Below are 15,552 nucleotides of genomic sequence, written 5' to 3'. Positions count from 1 at the left end.
GTAAGGCTAAAAAAAGCCTCTCTCCTATACTTCCATTTGTTTTTCTACCTTACAGGCCTTCTGTCACTCTCGTCCTCCTGTTCCCTTCTGCTTTCCTTCATCTCCAAGGCCTGACTCTCTGCAAGCGGGTGAGTTTTGAATGAGTTAAGAGCACATCCTATATCTCTTTCATGCCTCTCCCTCTTCTATCTTTCTTTGCAGTCTGTATCCCTTTCCTCTCCTTCTGTCTGCTTATCTCAATTTCATGCTCACCAGTCTTCATTTCCTCATGTCCACCAACATAACAAGAGCGACCACACTTCATTTATTGTTGGCTTATTTTTCAGATGTCCTGGAAGTTGCATAAATGCAAGATCTTCTTTCTTTCCTTCATGAGAACACAGGCACCATAAGGATTGCAATGGTTCAAGAAGGCTTATCACCATCTTTTTAAGAGAACAAGGAATGGATTATAAATCTCGCCTTACAAGTCAAGAATATATTTTCTTTATACATTATAATGACTTCAACAAGGCCTGTGAGGTTGGCTGTTGGAGATTGAGTTCCCTGATTGAGGTAATGATTTGAGTTGATTTATTATTGTCACATGTATTAGCATACAATGAAAAGTATTGTTTCTTGCACATTATACAAAGCATACTGTTCACAGTGAAGGAGAGAGTGCAGAATGCATTGTTACAGTCATAGCTAGGGTGTATAAAAAGATCAACTTAGTGCAAGGTAGATCCATTCAAAAGTCTGATGGCAGCAGGGAAGAAGCTGTTTTTGAGTCGGTTGGTACCTGACCTCAGACTTTTCTCTTTTCCCGATGGAAGGTGGAAGAGAGTATGGCCAGGCCATGGGTCTTTAATTATGCTGGCTGCTTTTCCGAGGCAGCGGGAAGTGTAGACAGAGCTAATGGATGGGAGGTTGGTTTGCATGATGGACTGGGTTTCATTCACAACCCTTTGTAGTGTCTTCAGGGAGTCTCACCTGTGTATAAAAAGTGAGTGAGGTCTTCTGGCACTCTGGATTATGAACCTGAACCACAGTGGGAGTGGGAAGTGTCCTCATCTTCTCTTGCATAGTCCTTTTTTTGCCATTCCTCAAGATTTCTTTACCTTCTATATATCACTCAGCTGACTGTTTCCCTTACTCTGCTAACAGTTTTCCTCCTTATCCTTATTCCCTCCTCCTTTACATCTTCCAATTCACACTTACTTCAAGTTTCAAATGCCATAACAATCAAACTGATTCACTCAGGTCATTCAGTAAATCTGCTGAGATGTGGTGGTAGTGATTGACCTTAATAGAAGCCACTCAGTTGTAAAATCAATTGTTATGTAAAGGTTCAAGAAGATGGTTTCTGGAGCTGGACAAAGCATAGCATTCCATATATTGAGAAGCAATTAAAAAAAAATGAAATGCTGTTAAATCTCAGCAGGTCTGACTGCATCTGTGGAGAGAGAATTGAGCTAAATGAAGTTTAATTCTCAGTCCACAGATGCTGTCATTTTGTGATTTTCCAGCTTTTTCTGTTTTTGTTTCAGATTCCAGCATCTGCAATATTTTTCTTTTAAAAAAAACATGATTTCCCTCACTGGGTTCCTAAAGATTTGATCAATGCACAAGTAATTACTGAGTAAGTTTGAAAAGGTAAGTTAAACCTCCGTGAGAACTATGTGGCTAATCCTTTGGGATACTGCTGGAACCCAGACTTCCCCACGACTAAAAACCTCACGCTTTCAGTTTCATTTCTCAAAAGATCATACAATACTTACAGATGCGAAAAGTCATCCAGCTCATCTTCACCCATCCATTCAGTGTGTGAGATCTCAAAGGACTGACGACTGCCAACTTACTTGACTTTGTCATGGGGACAACCTCAGTGGGGATAATTGAAATGCTGCCTTTCGATGAATGCAAAGCACTGTAAGAACTACCAGCCATCATTCTCAGACAGACACACATTTGGACAGTACTGATACAGCCCCTTAGGCCCCTCATTTTTTTACTTGACTGAGTGTCCCCATCACCAACCTCCAGCACACCCAAGCTCTTCTCACGTTGCTCAATGCCCCTGAACCCATCTTCTGTCTTCCCTGGATCCTCCTCCATGCATCTAGTCCCACACAACAATCCTCAAGTAATCTCAACAAATAACCATGATGCACACATCAATAAAGTAAAACCAATGTTTTAAATTCATTTATTTATTAGTGCCAAAAGTAGGCTTACATTAACACTGCAATGAAGTTACTGTGAAAATCCTCTAGTTGTCACCCTCTGGCGGCACCTGTTCAGGTACACAAAGGAAGAATTTAGCACGGCCAATGCACCAAGCCAGCACATCTTTCAGACTGTGGGAGGAAACCAGAGCGCCTGGAGGAAACCCACACAAAAGTGGGGAGAACGTGCAGACTCCACACAGACAGTGACCCAAGCCAGGAATCAAATCCAGGTCCCTGGCATTGTGAGGCAGCAGTATTAACCACTGTGCCACAGTGCCAGTGTCGTAGCAATGTGGGGAACACATAGTAGTTTTGGCTTTTTACTTGCACTTGCCAAACTTTCAATGACTTTTTGTGAATGTGGCATGGGTCCCAAAGTTTGTCCAGTGGGTCCCGGAAAAAGACTTTCTAGATTACTAATCTAGTGACATCTATTTATTCTCAGTGCCAAAAGCAATCATCATCCTTTCCTTGTAATTTTAGGTTCAGTTCATTTAGAATGGAAAAGATGTCTGCAAGGTAAGACAGAGTTAGCATCCAACTTTCATCTACCAAATGAGTCAGCCAGAGAGGACAATTCCTAAAGGAGGAACATGTGGATTTCACATCTCAGTTCATAAAGTGCATCCAACTCCTTGACAGCCAATGTACCTCCGTATGTGGAACAATAAATGTGTGTGCTCGGCCCTCAATTCAGAAAACATAGACTCAGAAAGCGTGGTATTGAATGCGCTACGTTTAATGAAATTCACAACTTTCATAGTTCCTTTCAACACCACTTCATGATCGGACAGAATTCCTTTTAATGTCAATGCCTGGTGTGAATAAAGCAAAGATTCTAGACAATGCCCTGACCAGCTGCCTCCTTAATCTTTATTATAACTGCTGCTTTTCTTCGTCTTCACTTGTGATTCCTCTGCAATTAACCCAGACGAATCCACACTTTCCCATTACATAACTATTCAACACTCCAAAGATCTGTGCACCAGTTGTGTTGGTTGGTAATGTCAAACAGCACAGCATGTCCTCAAAAAACTCATTGTGCTAAGCTTAGCTAATATAAACTAGTAAGGTTGCACAATCTGTAATATCTGTACTTTCATCCAGCTGTATTGAGAACTCCCGCAGTAACTTTAAACAAGAAATAAGCTGTACTTCTAAATTCACAGTAATATAATTAATTTAGCAAGCCACTATGTAATCACTAAGTGGGATGCATTCCAGTTTTTCAGATGACCTCTCATATAGGACCGTGTGAGCCATGACTAATGCTGCAGGGAGAATTAATCTCTCTGCAACAGTGTGGGGCATTTTGTCTTTAGCCACGCAGTAAGCTACCATGTAAGAGGTTAATTGCACTTTATCATTCAATGTTACCAATTGTTGCTAAGAAGTTGAGCTGATGATTTCAGCTCTTGATGCATTCTCTGAAAAGAATCCAAAGGCTTGTTTTCCAGATTGCCCTACCTAGTCATCAAAAGCATTTTCAATTTTGTGGGTTTTAAACTCTCACTCGCCAATATGGGCTTTACATCCCGATTTGCATTGGCATAATTAACAAAACCATATCTCGAGGAATCACCTTTATAGGACTGTTTCTGATTTTAGTTTCTTCTTCGTAGGCTACTCTCTGGAGGCACTGGTGCTCTGTACAGAGCTAACAATAGCACTGCTCCCTTCTGCCGTGGACTTTCCAAAGCAGCTCTCTTCAGTAGATTCTGACGTGAGATCCTGGCCAGTAGCTAAACTGCCTATTAATGTCTCTGGCTGTCTCCTTCTTGTAATAAAATGATCCATCTTCACAGTCCTTGCCTTGCTTGTAAGTGAAACAAACTCACCAACTGAATTTACGACAAAAGCAGATACATACAAGACACTTGGTGACAAGTTTACGTGCAGCACGTACTGGACCTGTTCACTGTCACCTCTTATAGTCAGAGGCTATTCTTAATTATGTTTAATTCAGTTCTTGATTCATTGAAGTTGGCTTCTCCAGCCAGAAGATGTTACAAAATCTCTTCTACTTCTGCCTGAGATGCACACCCGATGATCTCAGTGCTTCACTCTATTCATTCCCTGTGTGGCTCAGAAACAATTTACAATGGAGTAAATAATTGAGCCAGTGAGATTTGGCTGCATTTAGAATTGTGTGCAGTTCTTGGCAACTAAATCAAGAAATCTTTGGGGAACACCACAACCCTTTAAACACCCACCTGTGGATCACAGCCCCGACTTTGAAGGAGCCTGATCTAGAATCCCAGGCTTTTGTTTTGGAGTCATGAGTTCACATGGCAGCTGATGGAATTTTAAATTCAATGAATAAATCTGGGATGTAAAGCTAATCTCATTCATGGTGACCATGACAATGATCATAGATGATTGTAAAAACTCATCTGGTTCACGAATGTCCTTCAGGGAAAGAAATATGCTATCCTTACCTGGTCTGGACTACATGTGACTCCAGAGCCACAGCAATATGGTTGACTCTTCAATGTCCTGTGACATGGCCCAGCAAGTCATGCAATTTAAGGGCAATTAGGGAAGGCCAACAAATGACATTACTGCCAAAAATCTCCTATGAAAGTATGAAGTCGGCAAATAAAATTATAGTTGTGATGCACAGCCTCAAAGTTTAACCAGGAGGCTCTTCTATAGCCTACAAGCACCTTAAAATTCCTTAAAACTACCTTCTTTTTCCTGACACCAGTTATTGTTGTTTATCTTTCAGACAATTTCTTACCCATTCTGAAGCTTTGTTCCAAATGTCTACATTTCTGAACATAATTAATTCACCTTTTGTGTGGAACTTTGCCAAGTTTTATTTTAAATTGAGCAACACAATTTGGTAAGGTTTTCCACAGTTAGCTTTGGTTGTCAGAATCTTCAAGGAATCAAAGATGTTGGTCAGGCTGGACCTGTGCCATCCAAAGGGATATTGGTTGGTGCTTATTAGTTTGCTGTTGTGCAATATTTTGCAAGTACATTTCCGATAATAAACTGTAGTGTGTTGCATGAAATTGAAATAAATTAATGAGAATAGGATCTCTGTACCTTTTTGTCATTTGTTTTGAATTGGGTATCACGTGAGCGTTTCCACTTTAAGGGGGGTTTCATAACATTGAAAACACTATTTAAATGTGTTGTTGTTACCTCTCCAGTGTCCATTGAGTAATAATGATTTTTAGTGTTGTGCAATTCTCCTCATTAGTGACTCTCAGCACTCTGGGATAAAGACCCTGGGGATTTATTTGTTTCGTTTAGGGCTGTCATGGATTAAAGAGGTTAATTGTCAATCTGTTACTTAAATGTGTGAATCTTTGTTAATCTTGGAGGTTTATTTGCATATTTAGTTGATAGAACTACAGCATTCCTCCCATTCAAGTTTATTTTATTATTGGTACTACTATTATTTTCATATAAACAAAACTTCGCATGAAAAATGTTCTCCTATTTCTAGAAAGACAAGATAAAAATACGTGGAACTTGTGCATCAAAATGTATATTGAATGGGCAAGGACATGGACTATGAAACAGCAGCCACAGTTTGCTGCCATAACTTTAATGATCCAGAAGACAGTCATTTTCTTAGGATGAGCTTGTGGGAGCAGAGGACTGACCTCACTTTTTCCTGGTTGCTGTTTACAACTTGACTTCACCCTACCTTTCTCTTCCTTTGGTCCCCTTAGCTCCTCCTCGCCATATAAGCTGTTAAAATTTCATACTTATGCTTGAGACTATCACTTTGTGTGAGAACACCACCCCCCCCAGATATAAAAACAGCACTCTCCTCCTGTTGCCAGGTGTAGCCATTCCTGATTCTGAGCAGATGGATACCAACCCACATGCCATTTTTTAAACAGCAACAAATTATATTTACATATAACTAAGTCAAAGGACAGTTCACATGTTTCACCAGTATTGTTTTTTCCTTACCGATTGTCCAGCTACCCCAATTCCCCTCCAAGTTGCACACTATCCTGACTTGGATTTTTAAAAATATAATATTTTCGCGGGATGTGTGTGTCAGTGGTTATGCTAGCATTAGAACCCATCCATAATTGCCCTTGGGAAGGTAATGGCGAGCTGTCTCCTTGAACTGCTGCAGTCCGTGTGCTTTAGGTATACCCACTCGATTGGCTGAATGGCCTCTTTCGGCACTGCTGGGAAGGGAGTTGCAGGATTTAGGCCCTTCACTGTGGCAGGGTCAAAAACTGTAACTGCACTGTGCACTTGGGCTGTTTTGGTTCAAAACAGCTCAATAGCAGTCTCAAGGGATTGGTAATAAATGTTATGCTTGCCAATGACACCAGATCATCCCAAGAAGGAATTTTTAAAAATATGCCAATCGTTCTTTGTTATTTATTCTTTCATGGGATGCAGATGTTCCCCTAATTGCCCTCAAACTACTAAGTGGCTAGATAGGCAGTTAAGAATCAACCACACTGCTGTGGATCTGGAGTTGTATGATCAGGTAATCAGCACATCTCCTTTCCTAAAGGGCATTAGTGAACTCGATGGGGTTTTTGATTTGATTTATTATTGTCACATGTATTGGGATACAGTGAAAAATATTATTTGTTGTGCACTAAAAAGACAAAACATATTGCTCATAGAGTACACAGGGGAGGAAAGGAGATGGCGCAGAATATGGTGTTGCAGTCATCGACAGAGTTCAGAGAGCAATCAGCTCAACACGAACTGGGTCCATACAAAAGTCTGATGGCAGCCAGGGCAGCACAGTGGCCTCACGGTGCCAGAGAACCGGGTTCAATTCTGGCCTCAATTCACTGTCTGTGTGGAGTTTGCACATTCTCCCCTTGTCTGCATGGGTTTCCTCCGGATGTGCTGGTTTTCTCCCACAGTCCAAAGATGTGTGGGTTAGATTGATTGGCCATGCTAAATTAACCTTAGTGTCGGGGGATTAGCAGGATAAATATGAGAGGTTACGGGAAGAAGGCCTGGGTGGGATTGTGGTTGGTGCAGACTCGATGGGTTGAATGGCTTCTTTCTGCACTGTAGAGATTCTGTGATAAGCTGTTCTTGAATCGGTTAGCACACGACCTCAAACTTTTGTATTTTTTTTGGCAGAAGGTGGTAGAAGTGAGGATGTCCCAGGTGGTGGGAGGGGGTGGGGTGTGGGGTGCGGGGCGGGGGGGAGGGGGTGGGGTGCGGGGCGGGGGGGAGGGGGTGGGGTGCGGGGCGGAGTGCAGGGCGGGGGGGAGGGGGTGGGGTGCGGGGCGGGGGGAAAGGGGTGGGGTGCGGGGCGGGGGGAAGGGGGTGGGGTGCGGGGCGGGGGGAAGGGGGTGGGGTGTGGGGGGGAAGGGGGTGGGGTGCGGGGGGGAAGGGGGTGGGGTGCAGGGGGGCCTTCATTATGCTGGCTGCTTTTCCAAGAAGTGTAGATAGGAGGTCAGTTGGTGTAATGGAGTGGGATTTGGTCACAATTTACAGTAATCTAAATTAATTCAATTTAAATTCTATGATAAATACCGTGCTTGGTGGAATCTGAAACAAAAACAGAAAAATGATGGAAAATTTCAGCAGGTCTGACATATCTGTGGAGACTATCTGAGGAGACCATGCAGACGCTACGACAATGGATGAATGAAAACCATTCAACAATCAACAGGCAAGACTGTTCTCTTCCTGTTGGCGAACATTTCAGCGGTCACAGGCATTTGGCCTCTGATCTTCAGGTAAGCGTTCTCCAAGGTGGCCTTCATGATACACGACAGTGCACAGTCACTGAGCAGAGACTGATAGCCAAGTTCCACATACACAAGGATGGCCTCAACCAGGATCTTGGGTTCATATCACACTATTTTAAACCCCACGACTTGCCTGGGCTTGCAAAATCTCACTAACTGTCCTTCTGGAGTGTGAGCAACAGGTAAAGATGCTGTTAACACATATATCTGTACACCATAGAAAAACAGCCTAAAGTTAGGTAGACTGGATATAGTCGGGCACATTGATAACCCACATTATGGAAACAACTGTGATTTTAGTCACAAACATCAGACATAAAATTCGCTGCTGCTAACAGAGCAATAGTCAGGGACAATAAAGAGACTGCCTGTCGTGTAAGAATAACACCAGATATGCTGTGCGCGGTGAGGCACATACACCACATTCTGTAGTTCTATGAGGATGTGTCTAGGGCGGTGGATAGAGGAGAGCCGGTGGATGTGGTATTTCTAGATTTTCAGAAGGCGTTTGACAAAGTACCTCACAAGAGGTTATTGCAGAAGGTTGAGGGACATGGAGTTAGGGGTAGGGTGTTAGCGTGGATAGAGGATTGGTTGTCAAATAGGAGGCAGAGAGTGGGGGTCAACGGGTGCTATTCGGATTGGCGGATGGTGACTAGTGGAGTGCCCCAGGGGTCGGTGCTGGGGCCTCAGCTTTTTACCATTTATATAGATGATCTGTAGGAGGGAACCGAGTGTAGGGTGTCAAAATTTGCTGATGACACCAAGATTGGGGGAACGGCAAATTGTGCGGAGGGTGTGGAGAGTCTACAGAAGGATCTAGATAGGCTGGGCGAATGGGCCAGGAAATGGCAAATGGAATTTAATGTTGGCAAGTGTGAGGTGGTCCACTTTGGTAGGAAGAATGGTAGGAAGGACTATTACTTACGGGGTGAAAAACTGCAGCAGGCGACGGTGCAGAGGGACCTCGGGGTCCTTGTGCATGATTCGCAAAAGGCCAGCTTGCAGGTGCAGCAGGTGGTCAGGAAGGCGAATGGGATGCTGGCCTTCATAGCGAGGGGGATTGAATATAAAAGTAGGGAGGTCTTGCTGCAGCTGTATAGGGCATTGGTGAGGCTGCAGCTGGAGTACTGTGTGCAGTTTTGGGCGCCGCACCTGCGCAAAGATATTTTGGCCCTGGAGGGAGTGCAGAGGAGGTTTACTAGGCTGATACCGGAGTTGAGGGGGTTGAGCTATGAGGAGAGGCTGAATAAACTGGGCTTGTACTCGTTAGAGTTTAGAAGAATGAGGGGAGATCTCATTGAGACGTATAAGATGATGAATGGGATGGATAGGATAGAGGTGGAGAGACTCTTCCCGCTCAAAAAAGACAGTAGGACTAGGGGGCACAGCCTCAAGATAAAAGGGGGGCGGTTTAGAACGGAGTTGAGGAGGAACTTCTTCACTCAAAGGGTGGTGAATCTCTGGAATTCTCTGCCCGTTGAAGTGGTGGAGGCTGCCTCGCTAAATATTTTTAAGACGCGGGTTGATGGGTTTTTGATAAGAGAGGGGATTAAGGGTTATGGGGAGAAAGCGGGAAAGTGGAACTGAGCAGCGACAGATCAGCCATGATCTTATTGAATGGCGGGGCAGGCTCGAAGGGCTAGATGGCCGACTCCTGCTCCTATTTCTTATGTTCTTATGAGGTCTAGGTTGTAAAAGCAAATGGTATACAAGATGTGTTGTTTCTACAACTGAGCATAAAAGGGGAAAAAGGTCACTGAGATAGTCGGGACAGCAGTGATTAAGTTGGCAAAAGATTGATTACCGCTGATCTGAACTGGACATGTAACAGTGTTAGGTAAGACGGATGAGTTTACTAATGCACTCTTGTGATAACAGGAGACATTGTTAGATGGGGAGTAGAGGGGATGGGAACTTGGGGCACCTTGAGCCAATAGGGGAATGACAACACATAGATGGGACAGGGACCACCAATTAGGGGAGAACAACACATTGCAAAGCCATTAGAATGCTTGTAAAAAAAGTATAAAAATGTGCTGCAAATCGATGTAAGGTGTGCCTTTTTTTTGGACACCTGGTCTTGCAAGAACGTTAAATAAAATATCTTGCTCCTTCGGAACTTGACTAAAATTGTTTGACTGTGAGCTGCATTTCTCACATGGAGGCAATACACATCTCTTTAAACAATGCTTAATGCTATCTCCACTCACACTGTCTGCACCTTTAAGACTTGATTAGCTGTAAAGACAATCAGTATTCTGTAAACTGATTGTGTGCTTTTATATGCCCTGTTTGTGATCAGAAATCCCCACTCATCTCACCAAGGGGCAGCACCCAGCACTTCCTACCAAATAACCCTGTTGGACTTTAACCTGGTGTTGTGAGATTTCTCACTGAGAGAATAGAGCCAACCTTTTCATTCTAGATGACCCTTCGTTACGGTTGAGAAGAAAGAGAAGAAATTCTACCTGCTACATATACTGATAGTCTAGCTGTGAAGAACTCGTCCAGCGACACTACCACCCAGCCCACACCTTCCACTCGGCACCCTCCCCACTGCGCCCGCCCGCTTCTCTCTCTCACCCAATCCCCAGAACCGGGAGCAGCGAGGGGGGCGTGTTCACGTCATGAGGGTGGAGGGGTCGTTGCTATGGCAGCCGTTGCATCATGTGACCACCGGCGTCAGCTGACCTTCCACCTCCTCTGCTGTCACACTTCCGGTGCAGTTTGAGTGGAGGACGTGGTAGGTAGGCAAGGGGGTGTGAAAATAGTCACAGTGTTTGACCAAATATACTTTCAAGCGCTTGGCAGCCGGGGTGACAGTGAGTCCGTCCACCAAGCGATGGCCAGTAACAGCGTGTCCTACAACGATCAGGCTGAGCGCGGCCTGGGCAGTGAATCCACTGAGTTGGGCCAAGAAGCCACGGCGGTGACTGCAGGAGGAGGGTTCCGCCTCTTCAGCGCAGACTACAAGAAGTAAGTCCAAGAGTCACTTTATGCTCCACTGCACCCTCTCCTCTGATTTCTTTCTCCCGACTACGAAAACTGCTTCGGCTCTCCTCGCCACTCTCCCCTGAATAAAGGCAGCTAAGTTTTGATGGAAAGACTTTGGACAACTTTGCTCTTGTCAGATGATGTTCATTGCCCGCGATAGGGGCTGTCCCCCTGACAAATAATGGGCGACTGAGCACTTCACCGTGAAGACAGTACTTACTCTATTATAACCAATACTACTTTGCTAGTTGTTTTAGATGAAAGATTTGCGCTATTGTGATGAATCTGATCACTTTGCAAGTAAATCGGTTGGACTTAAACCTGGTGTTGTCAGACTTTTTACTGTGTTTACCCCAGTCCAACGCTGGCATATCCACATCATCACTTTGCAAGATTGCAGAATTGTTGCAGTGTAAGAGACCCCTTGTGTCTCCACTGGCTCTCTGAATGAGCAGTTCACCTAGTGCCAGTTACTTAGCATCTCCTCAAAATCAAATCAAAAACCTCTGCAGATTTTCCCTTTTCAGATAACAATCTAATTTCCTTTAGTATGACTTGACTGAGCCTACCTCCGCCACAGTCTGAAGCAATGCATTACACAACCTAACCACTTGCTGTGTGAAAATGTTTCCTCATGTTACCTGAAATCTGTGCCCTTTGATTTTTGATCATTCCACTAATAGAACATAGAACATTACAGCGCAGTATGGGAGTTTGGAATGTTTCTTTCCAATCTCCTCTTAAGGAAAACAGGCCTAATTTCTCAAATTTATCTACATAGCTGAAGTTCTTCATTTCTGGAACCATTTTTGTGAATCTTTTCAGCACTCGCTCCAATGTCTTTGCATCTTTCTTTAAAGGCAACACGCAGAACTGGGTGCAACACTCCAGTTGAGGCTGATTTCAAGTGCTGTTGAATTCTATTCTATTAATGAAGCTTAGGATAAAGCTCCTATTAACCACACTTGCAACCTGATCTGTCACCTTCGGTGCCTTATGCACATATACATCCATGTCCCTCTGCTCCTGCACCCTTTTTAGAATTGTATCCTGTCTCTCTCTCTCTCTCTCTCTGTCAGCTCTTCCTATGAAAATTACATTTCACACTTCTCCACATTGAACTTCATCTGTCACTTTTACCCATTCATCAATATATTTTAAAGTTTTACCTTGTCCTCCTTGCAGCTTGTAATACTCTGAAATTTTGTATCATCTGCAAAAGGGTGGCACATAACTGCCTCACAGCACCAGGAGCCTTGGTCCAATTCCTGGCTTGGATCACTGTCTGTGCGGAGTCTGCATATTTTCCCTGTGTCTGCATGGGTTTCTTCTGGGTGCTCAGGTTTCTTCCCACAGTCCGAAAGATGTGCTGGTTAGGTGCATTGGCCATGCTAAATTTTCCCTCAGCACACCTGAATAGGTGCCAGTGTATGGCGATTTAGGGGATTTTCACAGTAATTTCATTGCCTGTTAATGTAAGCCTATTTGTGACTAATAAATTTTAAAATTGTGCTCAGTGCACCATAAGTGTATATTAGGTCATATCAGGAAGAGCAGGGGAACTCCATTTAAAACCTTCTTGCAGTCCGAAAAGTGTCATTAACTACCACCCTTTCTGATCACTCAGCCAATTTCATATCCGTGTTGCTGCTGCCCCTTTTACTCCAGGAGCTATAACTTCACTCTCAAGTCTGCACTGTCTCAAATGCCTGTTGGCACTTCAAAAAAATTTAGCAAGTTAGTTAAATGTGACTTTCCTTTAAAAAAAAAATCAGTGTTGGATTTCCTTATTAACCCATATTTACCCAACAGCTGCTATCTTTGTCCTGATGTATTGTTTCTACTGGTTTCCCCATCACCAAATTTAAACTGACTGGCCTATAAATTGCTGCTCCTATTTTTGCATTTTTAACAAGAGTGTAACATGTGCAATTCTCCAGTCTTCTGACACTACCTCTGATTCTAAGGAAGTCTGAAAAGTCATGTCCAGTGCCTCCACAATTTCCACCCTTGGTGTTCTTGGTTGCAGCTCATCTGGTCCTGAAATGTTATCAACTTTAGTTGTACTCATTGCCACCATTCTAAGGTGGCACAGTGGTTAGCACTGCTGCCTCACAGCGCCAGGGATCCAGGTTTGATTCCCAGTTGGGTTACTGTCTGTAAAGTTTGCACATTCTCCCCATGTCTGTGTGGCTTTTCCCTGGGTCTCCTGTTTCCTCCCACAGTCCAAAGATGTGTGGGTTAGATGGATTGACCTGACTAAATTGCCCCTTATTGTCAGGGGGATTAGCTAAGATAATGCATGGAGTTATGAGGATAGGGCTTGAGTGGCATTGTGGCCAGTGCAGACTTGATGGAGTGAATGGCCTCCTTCTGCACTGTAGGATTCTGATTCCATTTGCTACAGGGGATGAAATTGTAATGTCTTTAGATCCATGTTTTGAAAATGGGTGATGAACTTTTAATGGTTGTTTTTAGTACAGTTGAACAGTGTTATATTTTTCCAGCACGCTTAAGAACTGCAGTTGCTGCCTCCTTCCCTGCCCACCTCTCACAAAAGATGAAGGAACTCCACTTTGTTCCAAAGGAAAGTCAATTACTCCAAGTGGCACACATTGATTTTAATTTTGTGTACATTTGCTTTGCAAAATCACTTCGTAATACAAAATTAGAAATCTAATTTTGGTAACTTCACTGCCTACATTCATACATGTATTGCATTGTTGAAATTCTTCACTGTGGTGGTTAACTTGATAACCTGGGAACAGCCCTTTATAATCACATCTCACGATATTAATCCCTTGCCCTGTCCTTTATTACGTGTAAATTGTTTTTTAACCAGTGATTAATGTGAAATTGCAATTTCTGAGTTGAGGAAAAAAATTCAAAAACTCAAAGCAAGTTGGCCAGTTTTTGTTTTTTTATGGGATGTGGGTATCGTTGGTTGAGCCAGCATTTATTGTTTATCGTGCACTGCCCTCCATTTCAGGGGGTATTTGGGAATCAACCATGTTGCTGTGGATCTGGAGTCATGTGGGCCAGATGGATGGCAGATTTTCTTTCTTCATGAGTGAACCAGATAGGTTTTTACGTCAGTCAACAATAGTCATCAATAGACTTTTACATTCCAAACTTGTTATTAAATTCAAATTTCAAATGTTCCATCGTGTGATCTGAACCTAGATTCCTGGGCCTCTCGATTACTGGTCCAGTAGCAATACCACCGTGTCCCTGCCTCCCCATTGCTGACACTGTTGAGCTAAGGGCCACGGTTGAATCTGAAACGACAGTATGCAAATGGTATAATTAATATAGTTTAATACCTAAAAAGATACAAAATTGATAGACAAATAGTGGGGAAAGTCAGTAAAAAGTGGGAACTAAGAATACTGTTCTGAACTGGCACCCCATTTGAATGTATACAAGATCAGTTCAGAAGCAAATTCTGTAAGCCATGTAAGTTCTTTAATGCTGCTGCATCGCCCTGGGCGTTTTGTAGACCTGTGTTCAAATGGTCAGTACTGCAGAATAAATAGCATGCAAACCATATAACCAATACAGCAGAGCACAATAGGTGGAAGTCATGTTCAAGCATATGTTCTGATTAGACTTTAAATACTATGTGTGCATTTGATCATGATGTTATGACTGACATTCAAGCTGTTGGAGCAGAGCACACTGGAATTGTTAGACTCGCAATAGGTTCTCATACTAAAGGCAAGACTGGAGAAAATGGACTTTGAACTAACAGTGCTTCAGCAATAATCTTGTCTGGAAAACTTATATCTGAGACAATATTTCAAGCATAAAACTGAATTAGGGCATGGTCCAAGTCAGTAAAAGCCAGTTTAGACCTGATGCCTCCAAGGTGTTAACATGGAACAATTACAATCTGCAGTTGACTTGTTTCTGATAGTGTAGGTGAAAGCATTTAAGTGTTTAGAACAGTTAGATAATTTCAATTCTTTTGGAGTTAACTAAAAGTCTCTTTCATCCATAACAATCTTGTGAAGTTTTTTTTTGCAATGGTTGGTTTAGGGAGATTACACAGCTCTGGGTTGAAGTTGGATGAAAGCAAGAGCAGAATGTTCCATTGTTTCTGGCCCAGAAGCTTTTCACAATTCTTTCCTCACCCCATACTTCCCTGCTCTGTCCCCTTCTATAACTGGATCCACTGTTTCCAGAAGGAATAAGGGATGTCTAACACTAGCTGTGATCTAAAATTTAATAGGTTTAGGCACAGGACTATTCCAATAATTGTCAAATGGATGAGCTAGTGCTTTGGTAGGGCACCACTTTTTCCACTGTGCGGTTCCGTATTGCTTTCAAGGGCATGGAGTCATTTTGTGGCATTTCCTAACCACTTGCCTGCTTAAGATTATGTACAATGGATGTTGTGTAGGTTTCCTTGTTAAATATTTGGAAACTGTTTTGATAGAAACAGTGCCTTTTCAATATTTAGCACTCTCCAGCAGACCCTTTTCAACTTGAATCACTGCACTGACCATCTGACAAGTTTCTGTCCCTCTCTGCATTTCATAGTTCAGCTCACTGAATTTTGCATTTGTATCTGTAAGAAACTTGAAGTCTCAAGAAGACACATTGTCTGACAGCTCATTGTGCGCCTCATTTTTTGATTT

The 15,552-nt window shown here is 43.0% G+C and overlaps 1 protein-coding gene across 3 annotated transcripts in view; it reads left to right on the top strand.

Annotated features, from left to right (window-relative positions):
• Positions 1 to 10,619: 10,619 nt before the first annotated feature.
• Positions 10,620 to 15,552, top strand: part of ap3b1a (adaptor related protein complex 3 subunit beta 1a) — a 257,978-nt gene continuing 253,045 nt past the window's right edge. For all 3 annotated transcript variants that reach the window (XM_080189336.1, XM_080189334.1, XM_080189337.1), the window contains exon 1: positions 10,620 to 10,894. In XM_080189336.1, the coding sequence (XP_080045462.1) occupies positions 10,761 to 10,894 (134 nt within the window). In that variant the 5' untranslated portion in view covers positions 10,620 to 10,760. The remainder of the gene's footprint in view (positions 10,895 to 15,552) is intronic.

The sequence above is a fragment of the Carcharhinus amblyrhynchos genome, chromosome 5 (assembly GCF_965287045.1).
Source record: "Carcharhinus amblyrhynchos chromosome 5, sCarAmb.v2.hapA, whole genome shotgun sequence".
In the NCBI taxonomy this organism is placed as follows: Eukaryota; Metazoa; Chordata; class Chondrichthyes; order Carcharhiniformes; family Carcharhinidae; genus Carcharhinus; species Carcharhinus amblyrhynchos.
The sequence above is the reverse complement of the archived record's forward strand: the minus strand, read 5'-3'. Positions and strand labels throughout refer to the sequence as shown.